Genomic DNA, 22,214 nt, shown 5'->3' on the forward strand with positions numbered 1-22,214 from the left:
AATTAGACAAATGGGGGGCTAAGTATAAATCTTCCTCATGCAATCCTCATGAATAATAATGCTAAATATTTAGATTTTTGCATTGGGACCATTTATGGATGGTCCTCTTTAAATATAAAACATCAAGAAAAATGATAGTAAATTTACAGTGGATGCCTAAATGTAATTATTGAGTATAAACAATTGGAAAATTTTGAGGCTTGAATTCGCTTTGTAGTAAACCTGTGCTGAATGTATAGTTCTAAGGTAACGCATAAGGTTTAGCTACATCATGCTGTGAAAGAATTCAGCATATTTCACTACCTAAGATGTTCTAGAGTAAGGGGGGGGGGTGTCCGGTGAATAGAGGATTTGTGCTTTTCACAATGAAGAGTTAAAGTAAAATAATCCTCCCTAACCAAAATTACTTTCGCTTTAATCCCATGCTTGGAATTTACCAAGTAGTTAATAAATATTCTGTGCAGTATGTTTTCATGATTGCTGTAAAGGTGTTAAAGCTGGCAAATGACTTTAAGCAGGTTTATGATTTAAGTTCTCAATTTTTTACTTTAAATTGGGGGTTCTGCTTCAAAATCATCAATGCTTTAACATTGACCAGTGTTTGCTTCCCTTCATGCAACAATGAGAACTTTTGTCCTGTATGTAGATATTTTCCATGATAGACTGAGTCCATCCATTAATATGGCTCACTCATACCAGCATGTATGAGTGTGAGTCCAGCTTATATTGACAGTAAGGGGTCATTTACATGGATGGTAAAAGCAGGAGGTCCCCCGGACCACCCACTTAAACAGAAATTCAGCCGCTCAGGGCTGTACCCAGCAAAAATCAAAAGGTATGTTGCATTCAGTGGATGGTACTGCTGTCAAACTTGATCTATTCATATGAATGAGGCCGAGCCGCAACCGCCCTGCTGACTTATTGAGCAAATATACAGAGCATGTGCTGGATGTCCTAGGATTAAAAAAAAATGTTTTTTTGCCTGCACACAATTAGATGATATAAGTTAACACAGCTTTACTTTACCCACTAAGCCAGGGGTCTTCAAACAACGGCCCTCCAGTTGTTCAGGAACTACAACTCCCATCAAGCCTAGTCATGTCTGTGAATGTCCGAGTTTTACAATGACTCATGGGATGTGTAGTTCCGCAACAGCTGGAGGGCCGTAGTTTGAGGATCCCTGCACTAAGCAAAGTGAAGCTCAGTATACTAATTGAGCAGCCTATAATTCTTTAGTAAATCGACCCCAATGCACTGTAAGAATATACCGGTAGTTGTTATTAAACATTTTAAAGATCTTTTTCAAAGTGATAAAATATATTCTTCTCTTCTAGGTCCCCAGTTACTATGGATCTCTAAAAAAAAATATTTTGAGTGACACTTTAGAAGTGAAAGCAGCAGTGAACATTTTTACAACACTTCTTTACCAAAATTGACTTTGGTGATAGAAAGTGGTTCTTGAGGACTTCAAATCTTAATACCTTAAGCAAACTCAGAAACTGTCTCATTACTTCAGATGCCGAAGAACAGTAAAGTAACAAAGAGAGAGCTGGATGATGATGTTGTGGAATCAGTTAAAGATTTGCTATCCAATGAGGATTCATGTGAAGAAAGTTTCAAAAAGAGTGAGTTAATGGTCCAAGATGAGATAGACAAAGACCAAGACATTGAAGAAGGTTCCGATATTGAAGATGAGAGACCTGCATGGAACAGCAAACTCCAGTACATTCTTGCACAAGTGGGATTTTCAGTTGGCTTGGGAAATGTGTGGAGATTCCCATATCTATGCCAGAAAAATGGAGGAGGTAAGAAACTGGGTTTGGGTTACATTTTCTTTTTTTTTTTTTTTTTCCTTTTTAAAGTTCCTAAATTTTTAATCGGTTATTTTATATTTCATATACTGTGTGTGTGTGTGTATATGTGTGTGTGTGTATATAAGTATATGTGTGTGTATATGTATGTGTGTATATATATATATATATATATATATATATATATATATATATATATATATATATATATATATATATATTATACAGGCATATCCCACCTTTAAGTACACAATGGGGTCTATTTACTAAAACGGGAAAGCACAAAATAAGGCTCACTTCTGCATAGAAACCAATGAGCTTCCAGTTTTTTTTTTTTTGCCAAAGCTTAATTGAAGAAGCCGGGGTTAGAAGCTCATTGCGTTCTATGCAGAAGTGAGCCTGATTTTGCGCTTTCTATCTTTAGTAAATAAACCCCATTGTGTACTTAAAAGTGGGATATGCCTGTACATGTATGTGTGTGTGTGTGTGTATATATATATATATATATATATATATATATGTATGTATGTATGTATGTATGTATGTATGTATGTATGTATGTATGTATGTATGTATGTATGTATGTATGTATGTATGTATGTATGTATGTATGTATGTGTATATATATATATATATATATATTGTGAGGCACTGGCTGGTAAACTATGGTAATTCCTGCAGGGAGGAATAGTTCAATAGTGGAAAGGGAATGTCCGGCAATAGAGTGATTGAGAAATTATAGTCCAAAGACCCAACAAAGGAATGGCAATGAACTGTCACATGTCCACTGTATGTTGGCAATATGTGTTCCCTCCCACATGTCTGAGCATAGAGGAAGGGAAAGAGAGTGAGCTCTAACAGTACTAAATACAAACAGTAGAAAAGAAGAGACATATGACAATAGATCATTGCCAGGCATATATTCCATAATTGCCATTAAACTGTTTTTGTGAGGGTCTCATTCTGTTATCTGGTGTTCCAAAAGCTTCTCCTAATTTCTAGCTTTAAAGTGGATGTAAACCCTTCATACACCCAGTGAATTGAACAGCCTACATAGGATTTATATGTATATCTGCTGTGTTCACATTTATATACCGTTTAGAAAGTTGAGATTTTGTTAGACTTTTTTTTCTTCCTGGTTAACACAGAGTGTGATGTCTGGGCATACAGCCAAGATAGCTAACATTGCTGATTGGAGGAAAGGCACACACCCCTTCTCATAGGCAGTGCCTCTCAGAGCTGTTTTGTAATAGGAGCTGCTCTCTGCTAATCTATTTTAGCAACCTCCTTTGACAAAAGATTCAGGCTGCTTTTGTCTAAAAAGTCAAAAAATATGTCAGCAGTTCTCAGGCTGATAACAGAGGAACCATTCAGAAGAGAGCTATAAGACTTGGCTCATTGAAAAGAGATAACAAAATACTGCAGATATATGTGCCCAGCTCAAATTTCATGAATCGGGTTTACATCCACTTTAACTTCTCTCAGGTGTCTGGACAGAAATGGGTCTCTTTTCCATACAATTGCATACAGAAAACTGGACTGGCCGATTTCCCAAGCACCTGTATTTAGCATAAATCATCCCCCTTAGCACAATATTTTTGGAAGGAAAATTAAGTATGTAAGTTTCCGCCTTTTTTGGAGGGGAAAAAAAAGTATTTATGAAAAAATGGTCACCCTCATTGCATATCTTTTTAAGGGATCCTTTGCAGTGGATATGTGTAAAACCAAAGAGATTTCAGTCCCACTGTTTAGATACATTAACCTGGCCCTAAATTGTCTGCGATAAGCCTTCTCACATACAGTATGACTGGTAAATAATAGAAGATTCTCTTTGGCAGCTTACATTTGGATGAACGCATTCTCAACTATTTTAAGTGACCTATAAGAAGACATATTGAGCATCTACATTGATACACATTTAACTAAAATACACTCATAATTACAATAGCTACATCTGTTACACTATAATGAGTTTATTTGAAATCTTCAGTAACATAGCTCATGTGGGAAAAAAACAATGTTTTGTTTAATCAAATCTTAAAGTGGTTAACGCACAAGGTTAAATTTCAATTATCCTTTCGGTTGATTCATGTAATGTTTCCCTGTGACTGTGCTGAATAAAAAATGCAGCTATATTCAGTAAAACCTTGGTTTGAGTAACTTGTTTTGAGAGCATTTTGCAAGACAAGCAAAATGTTTAAATCAATTGTAACTTGATATACAAGCGATGTCTTGATATAAGAGTAGCGTTATGTCACAACTGAGTATAAAATAGAAGAGAGGAGACTTTAAGTGTAGCAATTTGGTTAAATTTAATGAAGGTACAACATTTAGAAACTCACATGGTTGATGATTAAAACAGGCACATCGAAGTATGCAGGAATCCAGGGTAAAGCTGTCCACAAAGACCGTCCTCCTCACCACCATTGATGTCGTTCCGTCCACGAGCAGTTCAAGCCTTGTTTTCAGATTGCTCTACTGCAGGGTAGTCTCCCCGGTCACCAGTGCAGACTGACAGCGGTGAGAGCCGACGGTGAGGAGGACGGTCTATGTGGATCGCTTAACCCCGGATCCCTGCATACTCTGGATCCCTCTTTTAATCATCAACCATGTGAGTTGCTAAATGTTTTACCTTTATTAATCTTCTAATCCCCTTGGGGAGGCTTCTATTTGTGGATGGATATTTTATGGTTACACAACTTATTATATTGCTTATGAATAAATGGTTGTGAAACAAATTATTTGAATTTCCATAATTTCTTATGGGAGAATTTGCTTTGATATACAAGATCCTTGGATTACAAGCATGCTTCTGGAACGAATTATGCTCGCAATCCAAGGTTTTATTGTACCTGTTTACAGAGCGCAAATCGGTGCTCACGTGACCCACCGGCTCTCTCCTCTCTTGGCCTGACAGCTGCAGCAGGCGGGGCCGAGGATCCCCCGCTCATGTCAATCATGAGAGGAGAAGGAGAGAGGCAGTCGCTGCCTGCTTCAGCTGTCATGCGATAAAGAAAAGATTTACAGGACTACTAAGCATTGCTTTTAAAATCAAATATGCATGTTGTAATCACTTATTTTAAGCAGCAATATATTGCCAGAAAAACGAGTCCATGCCAATACTTTAAAGCAATTACTAGCTAAAAAAAAAAAAAAAAAAATATCCCCTGCTGTGGATGTTTAAAAGACAATTACTGCATAATGAAAGCTTAGTGCACACAGGCCGAATGTCAGCCGGCATCAATAGAAACTGGCCAGCATTCGGCCCGTGTTTAAAAGGGTTGTATGACTTAGTTTAAAAAAAAAAAAAAAAAATAAAAAACATGTCATACTTGCTTCCACTGTGCAGTTATTTTCGCCCCCAATCCTGGTCTTCTGGGGTCCCTAGACGGCTGTCTCGGCTCCTCCCCGCAAGTGCTAACCCCCTTCATGGGAAACTCTCTCCCAAGGGGGTTAGCTTGCTGGCGCGCTCCCGTGATACAGCCGGTGGCTATAGCTGCCGACTGTATCACTCGACCCTGCCCGCCGCGCGATTGGATGTGACTGACAGCAGTGCGAGCCAATGGCTGAGCTGCTATCAATTTCCAATGAGGAGCCGCCTCTAGCAGGGGGAACCATCGCGGGAACAAGGATGGGGTTTCGTGGCTTAGGTAAGTAAAACAGGGGGGCTGGGGGACACGAGAAGGATGCATTAAGATGAAAAAACACAAAGCTTTACAACCCCTTTAAGGCAGCTAGTCCGAATGAAGCTAGCCGAAGTACCTAATAGCGCCCTGTCAGAACACAATAGCTCACCAGGGGAGATCACTGTACTAACATCAGATTGTTATGACAGCAGCTCCAACCTGAGCTGTCAGTTGTGTACAAGGCTTAAAGGTGTTGTTAAGGTTCGTTTTTATTTTCTAAATAGGTTTTTTTCAAGCAAGTGCATTGTTGGTTCACTAACCTTTTCCTTCAATTTCCCTTCTAAAATTTTTTTTTCTTTGTCTGAATTTCTCACTTCCTGTTCCTCAGTAAGCTGTTCTGGCTGACTAACCCCCAGCCAGAACAGCTCAGGTGATGGAGGCAAGCTTACTGAGGAGAAACAGGAAGTGAGAAATTCAGACAAATTAAAAAACATTTAGAAGGGAAATCGAAGGAAAAGGTAAGTGAACCAACAATGCACTAGTTTGAAGGAACCTATTCAGAAAAAAAAATCTTTACAACCCCTTTTAAGGTTCGTATAGAAATGTACTGCTCAAGTGTGTGAACCTAACACAGCAACAGGCAGATTGCAAAGAGTCTCCATGTAGAAAGTTGTCAGGGCCTCTATTCTACTTCTACCATGTTTAAGTTGCACGGCAGTATTTGCATTGAAGCTTCTGTACACATTCAGGGGGTTATTTACGAAAGGCAAGTCCACTTTTCCTTTAGTAAATCAACCCCTCACTATTCATTCTAAATAGCTCCAGTAGATCAGATTTATATATGCATAGAAACGTTTGCCTCTGCATTCCTCTCTGATTTAGTTTTACCTTGGTACAGAGGTGTGCTGTTAGAGCTAGGCCATGACCAATTCCCATTATCGGGATCATTGGAAGCACTTTATTGGTCATTAAGGACATTCCTATTAGATAGGGAGCAGGCAGATGAGGCTGGTTGTCAGAAGTCGGAAATGTCAGACTCCTGGAACAAATTGAAAGATTCGCTTCATAGAAGGGGTTTCTGGCTAAAACAAGATATCTACTTTTAGTTTTATTTATAAATCTATAAAATAGCTGAAAGCTTTACTTGAATCCTGTTAGTATAGCACAAGTACCATTATAGTTTTTGCTTTTATTGTTAGCGTAGTATTGTAGTTCCTCAGAAAAAAAAAATGTAAATATTTAGTAGTCTATATTCATCTAATCAGTTATGAGGAGAATATACTATACAATAGAATTGGTTCTTCTGTGTGGTTACATTTATAGAAAATTAGATGATCATTCTTCCTTGTCTTTTCCATTAGCTATGACCTTGCAGGGACACAGCTGAAGTTATATTAAACTTAATGTATTTATTTTAGGTGCATACCTGGTGCCATATTTAATCCTCCTTCTGGTTATTGGAATTCCACTGTTTTTCTTGGAGCTGTCTGTAGGACAGAGGATACGAAGAGGAAGTATTGGTGTTTGGAATTACATTAGCCCTAAAATGGGTGGAATTGGATTTTCAAGCTGTATTGTAAGTCATCATGTGTGCACTCTTGCTAATATAGAACAGTATCAATTAATATGCAAGTACTTTAATTTCAACATAACTCAAGACATGTCATGATTTGTCTCATTTGACCATTTACTGTATCTGATCTTAAATTTCAATACTTCTTTGGAGCTGGCGTTTTAAAGCCACATTTGATACAATAGGGGCTACAGTTATACAACCTCATCTTGTACACCATTATGAAATCAGGGCCATTGCTTTCTAAAGTATAATTGCTTTCATTGGTAGCAGTAAGCTACTTTTAAAATGGGTTGATTTTGTGTGATTACATGATGTCAACATTAATTGATGTAAAAATTTGAATCTGCTGTAATATTTGAGTAGCAGCATCTGGCCAGTAGTTATTTTCCTGAAACTTATTTGCAAAAGCCATACGCTATGTAAATTGTGTAGTCTGATTTTTACACGCATGAAGAACATTAAAACTGACTTGAAGCACATTCAATTATCAGAGTATATAATAGCTAACAAGGGGATCATATTACATTTTTTAACACGAAGGCCTCGTACACACGACGGAGGAACTCATCGTAAATAAAACATTGTTTTCCTCGACGAGTTCCTTGTCAGGCTTGTCGAGAATCTTGACAAGCTTTCTTTGCGTACACACTGTCAAGACAAAATCTCGTCGTTCTCAAACGCGGTGACGTACGACTGCACTATAAAGGGGAAGTTTGATTCCACTGGCGCCACCCTTGGGGCTGCTTTTGCTAATCTCATGTTACTGCGTGTTAAAGTGGAGTTCCACCCATAAATATAACATTACATCAGTAGTTTTAAAAAAAATTCATTAGTCCTTTACAAATTTTTTTTTTTTTTAGATGCCTTCAAAGTGTTGTTGCTAGGCAGAATAGTTAATCTTCCCACTTCCTGCACCTAGGTGCTTAATGCTTCCTAACCTACACCGCACAGACTCCTGGGAATGTAGTGGGTGTAACTTTGCAGGAGTCTGTGCACTCCCCAGTCTCAAAGAATCATGTGACTTGGACAGCAGAGGTGCTGAAACCTGATCTGACACTGCTTGTGCAGCACTGAGCATGTGCGAGGTCTGCAAGGCTGAAATCCAGGAAGTCATACAGTCTGGCTTCATGATGCCCACACTTAAGATGGCCCCAGTCAATTTCTATTTTATAAAGTGTCTAAATGCTGTAACAACCTAACAAAACCGACCTTAGTTTACAGACTAAGGCCCAGATTCTCATACATTAGCGTTGCTCCTGGGCAGCGTAATGTATGAGCTCTACGTTTCACCGCCGCAGGTCTACAGGTTTAAATCCTGATTCTCAGAACACTTACCTGTAAACTTGCGGCGGTGTAGCGTTAGATTGCTCGGCGCAAGCCTGCCCAATTCAAATGGGGCGGGCACCATTTAAATTAGGTGCGCTCCCGCGCTGAGCGTACTGCGCATGCTCCGTCGGGTAAATTACCCGATGTGCATTGTGCTAAATGACGTCGCCCCGACGCAAACGACGTTAATTCGCTGCGTCGACCTCGCGTATGTTCGGGAATCGCCGTACTTACCTCATTTGCATAGACGACGGGGAAAAGCGACGATGCGACACCTAGCGGCGGGAAAAAAAATTACTTTTAAGATCTGACAGCGTAACAGCCTTACGCTTGTCAGATCTAATGGGTACCTATGCGCAACTGATTCTAAGAATCAGTCGCATAGATACCCGGGGCCAGATGAGGTGTTACGACGGCGCTAATGGTGTTGCGCCGTCGTAACGCCTTCGAGAATCTGGGCCTTACTTTATTAGAATACATTAAGCTGGGACCTGCAGTGGCTCGACGCGATTGGCACTGCGCTGACAAGCCATTCACCTCTGCAGCTAGAGGTTCGGATCCCGTGCTCAGCTACATGTGAATTGAGTTTGGTGGTCTCAGCCCGGCTCCCGGTGGGTGTGCTATGTGAGGTAAGCTTGCGCTTAGTACGCCCACCCCCCTCCCACAAAAAACACCACACTTACACGCACTCGAAATTGGGTTAACATGCACGCACTTTGACCACGCGGTCTCTAAAAAGAGAGGCGAAGGACTAACAGGGCTGGTTGAGCGGGCTAGATCCTCTCACTCCCTTATAGGGAGTCCCTCTGCCCCGTTGGGCTTCAAAGCGGAGCAGGTAGGGCGGGCTGTGTGGGAAGACCCCTCACACACCCGCCATTGCCACCCGTGGCATGGAGAAAGGTGGCAGATTGCCTCTGGGGGAGGCCTGCCTACTCCCAACTCCTGCAGTCCGGCTCCTCTCTCGAGTACACGCACAAAATACACCTAAAAAAAAAAAAAAAAAAAAGAATACATTAAGCTTGTGTATTACAGGGGTATTTATATTTAAAAAGTGAAATTGTGGCCAGAACTCCGCTTTAAGTAAAAGTTTGGTGAGAGACGATTCACACTTTTCAGTCTGTTACAGCGTGACGAATGTGCTATCTCCATTACAAACCCTATATTTACCGAAGGTGCGCTCCCGTCTCATACTTTATTCTGAGGATGCGCGGGTTTCTAAGCATTCACACGAACGTGTTTCTCGTCTTAAACCATCCCGACGAGAAACACGATGAGGAAATTGAGACTCCCTAAGAGGAAAAAGAGAACTTGTTCTCTTTTTTTTTCTCGATGAGTTCCACGACAGTTTTCTCGACGAAAAACATACACACGGACATTTTCCTTGGCAAAAAAGCTCTGCCACTAAGCTTCTTGATGGATTCTGTCAAGGAAAACGGTCGTGTGTACGAGGCCTAAAGCTCTCAATGTTAACGGAATTAATACTTTTTTGTAAAATGTTCATTTCTTTTAGATAGCTATATTAGTCTGGAAATACGTGGGAGTGATGGCACCTAGGGAAGGTAGCACCATGACCCCCACTTATTTCCTTTTATTGTCTATTTCTCCTTAGGGAGATTTTTAGGGGGGCTGCAACTTCTTTTACCACACACCTAAGCGCGGAACTTTTACTCTTTTTACTATATTAGTCTTAGTTGGCTAGCCTGATCCTCTTGTCTTCTATAATTTACAACCCTCAATTTGATCAGCAGCCTTACTGGCCTTTCGGAGCTCAGATATGGTTATTAAAAAGTTAAATGAAACCTGTGGGGACTAAAATGGCTGGACTGTCTCAAATACTGCTTGTCTGGCTTAATGATGACTTTTTTTATTTTTTTTCTGTTTTACAGGTTTGTTTGTTTGTGGCACTTTACTACAATGTCATCATTGGATGGAGTCTGTTTTATTTTTCGCAGTCCTTCCAGCATCCGCTCCCCTGGGATCAGTGCCCTTTGGTGAAAAATGGTTCTAACACCTGTGAGCTTTTAATATAATACCTACTTATAATTTTAATTCAGAAAAATAAAAAATATAGCGACAGTAAAGTGTGTTAGGATTTAGATTAATGTTTTAAAAAACATATTGCACTAACAAAGTATTATGTTCCAAAAGATTGGAGAATGAGGTAGTGCCTGACTGAACCCTCCAGCACAGTCTAATTAAGGGGCAGGGTGGTGTCTAGATAATATTTTAGTTTTTGCAGAGTTTTTCACTTATTTAATGCTATTGGCCTTAAGCCTCAGTGACAACATACTGTACACACGACCGAGAATCTCGTCGTAAATGAAACGTTGTTTATGTCGACGAGGTTCTTGTGAGGCTTGTCGAGAATCTTGTGAAGCTTTCTTTGCATACACACTGTCGAGACAAAATCTCTCATTGTTCTTAAACGCGGTGACGTACAACACATACGACGGCACTATAAAGGGGAAGTTCGATTCCACTGGCGCCACCCTTGGGGCTGCATTTGCTAATCTCATGTTACTGCGTGTTAAGTAAATTTGGTAAGAGACGATTCGCGCTTTTCAGTCTGTTACAACATGACGAATGTGCTATCTCCATTACAAACGCTACTTTTACCGAAGGTGCGCTCCCGTCTCATACTTTATTCTGAGCATGCGCGGGTTTCTAAGCATACACAAGAACGTGTTTCTCATCGTAACCCAGCCCGACGAGAAATACGACAAGGAAATTGAGACTCCCGACGAGAAAAAAGAGAACACGATTTTTTTTTTTTCTCGTCGAGATTCACAACAGTTTTCTCGACGAAAAACATACACACGACCGTTTTCCTTGGCAAAAAAGCTCTGCCACCAATTTTCTTGATGGATTTTGCAGAGGAAAACGGTCGTGTGTACGAGGCCATAGGTCCATATGAGAGGTAGTTATTTTCAGTGATCCTTGTGTTATCACTTTTAACCTAGGTGCTTCAGCATGTATAATAATGAAAAGGGAACCCCTATTAACTTCTCAGCAAAGATGAACAAACATATGCTGGCACCAATGTATTCATCTGTGTTTTGTTGCCAAAAGCAGCACTATAATGTTACACCATCCATTGTGTAAAATCCAGCACTAGAGATAAGTGTATTAATTTACCTGGTTTAGGATGCAAGTTGACTCTGAGGCCTCGTACACACGACTTGCGTGGGTTTTTTTTGCCGAGGAAACCGGTCGTGTGTACATTTTTCGACGAGGAAACTGTCGAGGAACTCGTCGAGCCAAAAAGAGAGCATGTTCTCTTTTTCCTCAACGGGAATGGAGAAAATTGTCTCGCCGAGTTCCTCGACAGCCTCACAAGGAACATCGACGAGCAAAATTATGTGTTTCGCCCATCGAGTTCCTCAGTCGTGTGTACGAGGCCTCACTCTCTGTGAAATCTTCAGTCAACGACAGATGCACATGAAGAGTCTTAAGGATATTTACTAGTCACAGCACTCTCATGTTTTCTCTGTGTAGCAAAGAGCAGTTATTTAGCTGCAGTAATGGCTTTTGGGCTTCATGCACACTGGCTTAAAAATCGCTGCTTCTACAGCAGTTTTATGTTTTGCTGGTAGAAGAAGTTCAATGTTATCCTATCTGTCCATGAACATTAGGGCGATTACAGACATATTTTTGGCTCAGCGTTTAGAGGCAGGAAAAAAAAAAACCTTCTGGTTTAAATTTCTGATTGGAGCTTTCTGGCAGAAAAAATGCTAAACTCTCCTAAGTTCACCTAAACTGTGTACAAAAACGCTCTATATAAGTGTTTTTTTTTCTGCGAAAGTAACTGGCATATTTTACAAGCCCAGAGTGCATGGAGCCTAAGGCCAGCCATACACTGTTCAAATCTTGGCCGGTTCAGCAGGAATCACTCAAAATTCTAACCGTTAATGGGCAAGCTGAATGTACCAAGTTGATCAATCAAATTGGGTAAAACCAACCTGCCAGATTCTCTTACGTTTATCACTAGTGGCTGCTATAGCCAATAGCGCTAATCACTGTCTTCTGCCGAGCAGACAATTGCTCTGCAGAAGGGATTTCCCTGTCAGCACTGTCTGTGTTGATGTGGGAATCATGTGAATTTCTCTCCTGTAACCCATGGTTGCAGGAAAAAATTTGCACTGTGTATAGCCTGCCAAAGGCTGTAAAGGCTACGAAAAAAAATCTGGTCTTCCTCCAGGAGTAGATTAATTGTCTTTAGAGCTTCTGTCACGGCCTACCCGGGACTCTAAAATTAACCCTGTATACCTAACATAGTCTACCTGGGGCTGTAAAAAAAAAAAATCCAGCTGCGTTTTCTCGGCTACAAACTGGCAATACAGTTTAACAATTAAAATACATCTGTATCATGATTATAAAGTAATTGTGTTCAGGAACACTAAACCACAATGCTCAGCTGTGATGAAAAAGCATAGACTATGCGTCAAGTCCTGAGATCCAATACATCATTTGATGTTGTAAAAAGACTTGAGCTGATGAGGGCAGAATAGTTTGATGGAAAATTACAGTAAAATGTTAATTTCCGAGTCTGCTGACCTCTCTGATCATGCTGTCAGCTATTCTGCTACCTGTTCTTGATTTATACATACTTTATTTTACCATGAACCTTGCCCTTCAAGCAAGGTCCACTTACAGTATTTAGTGTACCCCACTCCCACACTTCAAACTGTTGCTGCAAAAAAAGGGGAAACACCTGCCGGGAAGTTTTCCTGGACTTATATATTGTAAGGGGTGATATCACTATTTTACATAGTAATGCTGAGTAGCCCAAATCTTGCAAGATAATAAAACAATGGAGTGCATTCGCCTCATCTCACGTGATTTGGGCTACTCAACATTTCATGGGATCTCGCCAGTAGGATGGTGGCTAGGAATCGGCTGAACTGCCCTGGGATCGGTTCAGACCGTGTTCTGTAGACTTCATAGAGTTAGGATGCTGAACCCATTGAAATCAATGGGAGGTGCATATGTCAAACCAAAAATGACCATTAGGCAAAGGATTGTGAAGGGGGTGGGCACTGCTCTGGGGAACATGTACCAGTGCAAAAAAGTGCAAATTCCATTTGGCCCGGGCCAGTAATTTTTTTAAATTGCCTGTAAATGACATTTCCCTTCTGGCTTCTATGTAAAAAAAAAAGCCACATAGACCCCTCCAAAGGAACCCCAAAATATTTGAGAGCTATATAGGGGAAGAGTTTGGGATAGTAGTGACATCATTGATCAAATATTGTTATGGCCATAACTGGTCAATGACATTGCTAAAATATGGCCAGGGACCACGTGTGGGTAGTGATATCACTGCTATTCCTGCCCTTTTGCTGATGTGACTAGGATTCCTGGTAATGGCAGCAGTTGCTAGAGATAGTCATTGACAGTGAGAAGCTGTCATATATTGTATGGAAGGGGTAGAAATACCCCTTCTATATATGATACTGTATATATGAACATATATATATTTGAGCCTCTATATGAACGGGAGCCAAACAGACACAGTGCGTTCTGAACCTAATGCCCAATGGTGGCGTCCCCCTCGCCTAGGTACAAGCTAGGGTATGGTAAACATAATACCTAACTTTTTCTCTTACAGATGTTATTCTATTTAGTTTTTTTGCCGCATTTTAAGATGGGGAAGAGGGATAAAAATAAGCAGACCTTGCAAGTTTCGTCCTCAGAGAGAGGCCGCTAGGGGGATACCCTATAACATTTTTGCTATGGGTCCTTATGGTTTGTAATTATGCCCCTAGTTAATAGGATATTTTTGAAAACCCTCTATATAAGTCTACAGTGCACCCTAGTTGCAATTGTTTTTTATATAAAAATAAATAACCTACAGTATGTTTGTTGTGGTCATCTACACAGTCATTTGCTGCATATCAATACTTGAAGTTAATGATGACTTTACTTTCATATTGGCTGTTAGTTTCACAATTTTTTTTTTAATTCGTTTAGTTGTTGAGCCAGAATGTGAGAAAAGTTCTGCAACTACTTATTACTGGTACAGAGAAGCCTTAAATATATCTGACTCAATCACAGAAGGCGGAGGACTGAACTGGAAAATGACTCTTTGTTTACTTGCTGCTTGGATATTTGTATGCCTTGCCATGATTAAAGGAATTCAGTCTTCTGGCAAGGTTAGTATATATTAGCATTTTAAATGCATACAAAGGATAATGTATACTGTGTCTGTGTATCAAAGATGTGCGCAACCTGTTGCATTAGGGTGTGTACCCCAAAGCTCAAACACATACTACTACCGATCATTCACGATGAAAGGGAAGGGGCCAGTAAGCTACATATTTACCGAACCCTTCCCCCACTCACCCTAAAACATCCCTGCAGCAACAGCCAGAGGAAGCGGAGGGTAGGAAAGCCCTGCAAGGGGGAGTCAGGGCAGTAGGGGGGAAATCTGTGCTGCACATGGTGATTAGGGTCTGCCTGGGCACACCCTGTGCGCTTTCCTTTGGTGGTGTGTGTGTGTGTGTGTGTGTGTGTGTGTGTGTGATATATACAGTACAGACCAAAAGTTTGGACACACCTTCTCATTCGAAGAGTTTTTTCTTTATTTTCATGACTATGAAAATTGTAGATTCACACTGGAGGCATCAAAACTATGAATTAACACATGTGGAATTATACATAACAAACAAGTGTGAAACAACTGAAAATATATTTCATATTCTAGGTTCTTCAAAGTAGCCACCTTTTGCAGCAGACACATCTCTAGAACTGTTAGGAGGAGACTGTGTGAATCAGGCCTTCGTGGTAGAATATCTGCTAGGAAACCACTGCTAAAGAAAGGCAACAAGCAGAAGAGACTTGTTTGGGCTAAAGAACACAAGGAATGGACATTAGACCAGTGGAAATCTGTGCTTTGGTCTGATGAGTCCAAACTTGAGATCTTTGGTTCCAACCCCCGTGTCTTTGTGCGATGCAGAAAAGGTGAACGGATGGACTCTACATGCCTGGTTCCCACCGTGAAGCATGGAGGAGAAGGTGTTATGGTGTGGGGGTGCTTTGCTGGTGACACTGTTGGGGATTTATTCAAAATTGAAGGCATACTGAACCAGCATGGCTACCACAGCATCTTGCAGCGGCATGCTATTCCATCCGGTTTGCGTTTTAGTTGGACCATCATTTATTTTTCAACAGGACAATGACCCCAAACACACCTCCAGGCTGTGTAAGGGCTATTTGTCCAAGAAGGAGAGTGATGGGGTGCTGCGCCAGGTGACTACCTCTTGAAGCTCATCAAAGCAAAAGGTGGTTTCACACTTTTTTGTTATGTATAATTCCACATGTGTTAATTCATAGTTTTGATGCCTTCAGTGTGAATCTACAATTTTCATAGTCATGAAAATAAAGAAAACTCTTTGAGAAGGTGTGTCCAAACTTTTGGTCTGTACTGTATGCTGGGTGTCCCTCAGCCAGGAAATGAGTCAGTCTCTCTCTTACTTGCTGCAGCTTCTGATGTACCCTGTGAAAAGCTTAAAGTGTGCATTGAAATTGGAATGAGCAATGTTATTTTTTGGGGCGTTTTATAAGCTGAAAACGCCTAGGTGTAAACAGAGCCTAATGCCCTGTACACACAATCGGTTTGTCTGATAAAAAAGAACCAATGGATTTTTTCATCAGATATCCGATGAAGCTGACTTTTATCAGTCTCGCCTACACACCATCGGTTAAAAATCCGATCGTGTCCAACGCGGTGACGTAAAACACAACGATGCTTCAGAGCATGCGTCGACTTGATTCTGAGAATGCGTGGATTTTTGACCGATGGATTTCCCCACAAACGATCGTTTTTTTTCTATCGTTTTTTTTAACCATACGAACATTTTTTTTTTTTTTTTTTTCACCGATGGGGGGAAAAAAACTGATGGGGCCCACACACGATCGGTTCGTCCGATGAAAACAGTCTGTTTTCATCAGATGAAACGATAGTGTGTACAGGGCATAAGAGTCACAATCTTTGTGCAATTCTCTTTAGATTTACCAAAACTGTGTAATATAAGGGCCTACCAGAACTACTATCCAATCAATTTGTATCCAATCACATATGCCCTTGCACTTGCATTGCTGTTGGCAGACCTAAAGGAGATTGTACTGTCATATTGTAATGTGTTGTGAGCTTATTATTGATAGCCTATTAAGAAGCATGAAAATTTTATATTTATCTATTGATTGTTCCTATACTCTCATACCTATGAAATCTTGGCACATATCTAGAGATTGTTCCCTGTGTTTTTTCCCAAGGTCATGTACTTCAGCTCTCTTTTTCCATATGTGGTCCTCACCTGTTTCCTTGTGCGGGCTTTGCTTTTGAATGGCTCCATTGATGGCATTCGTCACATGTTCACGCCAAAGGTAAGAACTAATAAATTCAATTTTAAATCAGAATAATCAAAATGTAATAAAACAATAAACAGCAGAAGTATAAAACTCTAAAACATTTTTTTTACTGTTATCAGGGAGGGCACTCTGCATACTGTTCTTTGCTGCATTAATCATTTATTGTCAAAAGCACCCTATGTATTAACCCAATGTACGATTACTGTGCGTTGTGGTGTGCTGCTTCAGAGCAAATGGTGCAAATACAATTTTTGGTCTGTTCTGGTGTGTTATAAAAAAATAGGATTTTTTTTTTGTACTCACCGTAAAATCCTTTTCTCTGTCATCCATGGACGGACACAGCTCCTTAAATCTTGACAACTAGTCCTCTCCTATAGAACAGGAACATAACCCACTAGTCAAGATTTAAGGAGCTGTGTCCGTTCATGGACGAAATGGTCTAAATAAACTAGTAGAATGTCGGCCTGACAATAGGCATTCGCAGGGGCTGTTGGTAAAGAGATTTGGGGTTCCAGGATGTGTGAATTTGGTTATGGTAACTTTTTAGTTTAACCACTTACCCCCCGGACCATATTGCTGCCCAAAGACCAGAGTACTTTTTGCGATTCGGGACTGCGTCGCTTTAACAGACAATTGCGCGGTCGTGCGACGTGGCTCCCAAACAAAATTGGCGTCCTTTTTTTCCCACAAATAGAGCTTTCTTTTGGTGGTATTTGATCACCTCTGCGTTTTTTATTTTTTGCGCTATAAACAAAAATAGAACGACAATTTTGAAAAAAATGAATATTTTTTACTTTTTGCTGTAATAAATATCCCCCAAAAATATATAGAAAAACATTTTTTTTCCTCAGTTTAGGCCGATACGTATTCTTCTACATATTTTTCGTAAAAAAAAAAAATCGCAATAAGCGTTTATTGATTGGTTTGCGCAAAAGTTATAGCGTTTACAAAATAGGGGGTATTTTTATGGCATTTTTATTAATATTTTTTTTACTAGTAATGGCGGCGATCAGCGATTTTTTTTTCGGTATTGCGACATTATGGCGGACACTTCGGACATTTTTGACACATTTTTGGGACCATTGGCATTTTTATAGCGATCAGTGCTATAAAAATGCATTAGATTACTATAAAAATGCCACTGGCAGTGAAGGGGTTAACACTAGGGGGCGGGGAAGGGGTTAAGTATGCCTGGGTGTGTTCTTACTGTGGGGGGGGGGGTGGCCTCACTAGGGGAAACACTGATTTTCTGTTCATACATTGTATGAACAGAAAATCAGCATTTCCCCTGCTGACAGGAACGAGAGCTGTGTGTTTACACACACAGCTCCCGTTCCCCGCTCTGTACCGAGCGATCGCGTGTGCCCGGCGGCGATCGCGCCCGCCGGGCACACGCACGGGAGTCGGGGGCGAGCGGGGGCGCGCGCGCGCGCCTCCGGCGGCGCCCGTGCGCCCCTAGTGGCGGCTAATAGGCAGGACGTCCATTTACGTGGTCTCGCCTAGGAGAGCCACCTTGTGGACGTATTTCGGCGGTGCAGCGACGGCAAGTGGTTAATGTGACAGATTGGGGCCAAAGCAAGATATAATGGAGTACTCACAAAGCCAGTTATTAAGAAAAACTCCTTTTTATAACTGGCTCTGTAATGTTTTATACCTCTGTGAGTAATATATTACAACCGGCTTTGTGAATACTGCAATGCCAGTTATAAAGCATTACTCACAGAGCCAATATAAAGGAGTATTGCTTTAGAACTGGCTTTTTGAGTATTACTTTAAGACCCCTTTCACACTAGGGGGCGTTTTTCAGTCGCTTTTGTGCTAAAATTAGCTCCTGTAAAGCTCTTAGTGTAATAGCCTGAGTGCTTTTACACTGGGGCAGTGCGCTTGCAGGACGTTAGAAAAAGTCCTACAAGCAGCATCTTTTGGGTGATGCGGGGCAGCGGCCGAAAAGCCTGTGAAATTACAGCGGTAATGTTAAAATTAGAGGATTGCCCAGAGACAGTGGCGTAGCATAGGTGGTCGTCGTCCAGGGCAAGACAGTTAATTTGCGCCCCTTAATTCATGGACTTGCCTGCTCTTATGTCGCACCCAGAGAACTCCGCCGCACTCCTGCTGCCATGGAACCTGACATGACATCAAGGGCAGCACACTCTGGATAGTGCCCCTCCAAATTTTGCTCCCTGGGGCATAATTGTTCTCCCCCCCCCCCCACCCCACACTACACCACTGCCCAGACAGCAGGCATACACTGATTAAAAAAGCCTGGCCATGAGCTGGCTAATTAGAAGACTGCAGTCATATAAGAGGAGAAAAATAGCATGAGTACCATTTTCAAAGGAGCATTTTTTGGCCCTGGAGCATCAGATCCGAATCCCTTCACCAGCCGAAAAAGAAGTGGACGGGAAGAGAGGTGGGTGTACACCAGCCGCACTACTTTTCCTATAAGCTGCGGAAGCACCTAGCCAGCTTTCATGTGCAGGAAGAGGGTCTGAGATCATGCAGCTGCATATACAGAAGGTAGTGGTGTGGAAGGACTCAGCCTCTCCATCCCTCCTTCTCTCCTGGCATCCTGGTTGCCAGGTGACCGGTGGCTGCGAGGCTAATGCGTGAACTGGGACCTTCACTTCAGCAGTGACCTAGGTTGCTATAGAGCGGCTTGGTGGGAATGGTGAGACTCCTTCCACTCCTCCCGCATATGCAGCACATCACCTGTGCCCAGCTCTGCATCCCACCCATCCACCTGCAGCCTGACCCGCAATCGACCTATCCACCTGCGACCAGCCTTGCATGCCACAGTCTTCCTAAGAAATGCGGCCCCGGCCCACCAGGAAAATGCCTGGTGTGCCTTATGGCCAGTCCGGGCTTGAGCATCACCCAGCTTATCCTTCCACCAATTGGATCATAAATATCCTCAGGACGCATAAAAAAAAGACACAAACTTCATAGTGTAATACTGTTAAAATGTGCATCATATCTATTTTGTATGAAAGGGTCACAAACAGCAAGGAGTGCATGAGGCAAAATACTGCCCCACTTGGCAGTTGATGGGTGAGATGATGTCAAAGGCCAGGTCCCTCGCTACACATTTATCCTATGTCAGTTTTCATCAGGGAAACAGGAGCTCCTGTTGCAATGCACATTTAAACAGTATTAAAGGGGTTGTAAAGGTTGTTTTTTATTTGCTAAATGGGTTCCTTTTAAGCTAGTGCATTGTTGGTTCACTTACCTTTTCTTTTGATTTCCCTTCTAATTTTTTTTTTTTTTCTTTGTCTGAATTTCTCACCTCCTGTTCCTCCTCAGTAAGCTTGCCCCTATCATCCAAACACTTCTGGCTGGGGGTTAGTCAGCGTGCTCGTCCCCTCCCTTGGGACTACATCCCTCGGAGGAGATGCTGTGAACAGAGTCTAAATACCAGCTCCGTGGTGACAACACCCAAATCTATATCTTTACTTCTCAGCTCACCCCTTCTGTCTCCTTTTTGCATAAATAACCTACTAATTGGCATATCTGCATGTCACACCACTTCAAGCTGAATCTTTCCAAAACTGAGCTCATAATATCTCCCCACAACTTATCCATCGAGATCAGCCGCACTGCCATCAATTACTCCCCACAAGCCAGGATGCTGGATATAATCCTGGACACTTAAATCTCCTTTCAGCCCCTCATCCAATTGTTACCTTCATCTCAGCCATGTTTCCAAAATTTGCAACTTCTTAACAAATGACAACACACAGCTTCTTAGGACGGCTATAGATGGTGTGAATTTTTTTCCTGCAACCACGGGTTGTAATAAAGAAATTGGCTTTATTCCCTCATCAACACAGGGGAATCCCTCCTACTGAGCCATTGTTTTCTCCCGGCTGGGAGGGCAGGGGAAGCTGGAGAAGACAGTAAATATTGCTAGTGGCTATAACAGCCATTTGCAAAAATCGCATGTAAAATCCGGCAGGCCAGTTGTACCCAAGTTGATTGATCGATCAACTTGGGTGCATTCAGCCTGCCCATACACGGTTCGAATCTGGCCAGTTTTAACCGTCTATGGCTGTCTTTATTCCCTCCATTTTTATCTGTTGCCTTCACAATTACAAATCCATGCTTCTTAGCTTAACTCTACAAAGACTACCCCCCCTTCTTCAATCTATCACTAATGTTGCTACCAGACTTGTCCACCTAACAAACGACAACATATTAAGCCATCCAAAACTCTTCACCAAGCTACCGGTAAATCACCAACCTCATCTCAAAATGTCACCCAAATTGTCCTTTTTGCTCCTCTCAAGAACTCCTGCTCTTTAGCCCCTCATCATCTCCCCCCATGCCCACCTCTAGAACTTCTCCAGCTCCTCTCTCATCCTCTGGAACTTTCTATCGCAATCCATCTCTCTCTCTCTCTCTCTCTCTCTCTCTCTCTCTCTCTCTCTCTCTCTCTCTCTCTCTCTCTCTCTCTCTCTGTCTCTGTGTCTCTCTGTCTCTGTGTCTCTCTCTCTGTGTCTCTGTCTCTCTGTCTCTGTCTCTGTCTCTGTCTCTGTCTCTGTCTCTGTCTCTCTCTGTCTCTGTCTCTCTCTCTCTCTGTCTCAGGGCCCTCTGAACCCTTTTGTATGTAATTGTAACTGTACTGTTGCCAATTATAATAAAAATAATAATAATACATACTGGTAGATTGTCATAGCCACCACCATGTGTTCTCACATGAGGCTTGCTAAAATTGTAGTTTTAGTCAGGCTAAAAAGAGCCACATAAAAATACAATACTTGTGCCCTCTTCTGGCCCTCTCAGGGGCCAGAAAATGGTCCTTTGCTCTTCTCTTGCTCCTCTCAAGAACTCCTGCTCTTTAGCCCCTCATCTCCTCCCATGTCCACCTCTAGAACTTCTCCAGCCCCTCTCTGATCCTCTGGAACTCCCTATCACAACCCATCCAGCTATCTACTACTCTATCCACCTTTAGATGATCCTTGAAAATTAATCCTCTATGGTAAGCTTATCCCATCTCTAAATAAAAGCTGTACTTTTACTTTCTCTATCAGTTCATTCCTTACAGTTACTATCTTTCTATCACTCGTCTCTCTCTTTTGTTTGTAAATTCTCATGAGCAGGGCCCTCTGAACCTTTTGGCCCGGATTCACAAAGTACTTACGCCGACGTATCTACAGATACGACGGCGCATATTTGCACTTGCGCAGCGTATCTATGTGCCGGACTCTGAAACCAAAATACGCCTGAAAATAGGCTTCATCCGACCGACGTAACTTTCCTACGCCGGCGTTTCGTGGGCGCATATTTACACCGGCCGCAAGGGGTGCTCCCATTGATTTCCTATTCAAATATGGAAATGAGGGAGATACGCCGATTCACAAACGTACTTGCGCCCGGCGCATAATATACGCGGTTTGCGTAAGTCGTACATCCGGCGTAAAGTTATTCCCCATATAGGAGGTGCAACTCATGCAAAGGTATGGACCAGGGAACAGCGCCGTCGTATTTTACGTTGTTTACGTAGTACGTGAA

The 22,214-nt window shown here is 41.7% G+C and overlaps 1 protein-coding gene across 2 annotated transcripts in view; it reads left to right on the top strand.

Annotated features, from left to right (window-relative positions):
• SLC6A15 (solute carrier family 6 member 15) overlaps window positions 1-22,214 on the top strand; it is a 93,071-nt gene that overhangs the window by 31,436 nt on the left and 39,421 nt on the right. For both annotated transcript variants that reach the window (XM_040344180.1, XM_040344181.1), the window contains exons 2-6: window positions 1,335-1,805; window positions 6,856-7,013; window positions 10,226-10,352; window positions 14,307-14,488; window positions 16,611-16,721. In XM_040344180.1, coding sequence (XP_040200114.1) covers window positions 1,517-1,805; window positions 6,856-7,013; window positions 10,226-10,352; window positions 14,307-14,488; window positions 16,611-16,721 — 867 coding nt within the window. In that variant the 5' untranslated portion in view covers window positions 1,335-1,516. The remainder of the gene's footprint in view (window positions 1-1,334; window positions 1,806-6,855; window positions 7,014-10,225; window positions 10,353-14,306; window positions 14,489-16,610; window positions 16,722-22,214) is intronic.

The sequence above is a fragment of the Rana temporaria genome, chromosome 3, assembly GCF_905171775.1.
Source record: "Rana temporaria chromosome 3, aRanTem1.1, whole genome shotgun sequence".
Classification (NCBI taxonomy): domain Eukaryota; kingdom Metazoa; phylum Chordata; class Amphibia; order Anura; family Ranidae; genus Rana; species Rana temporaria.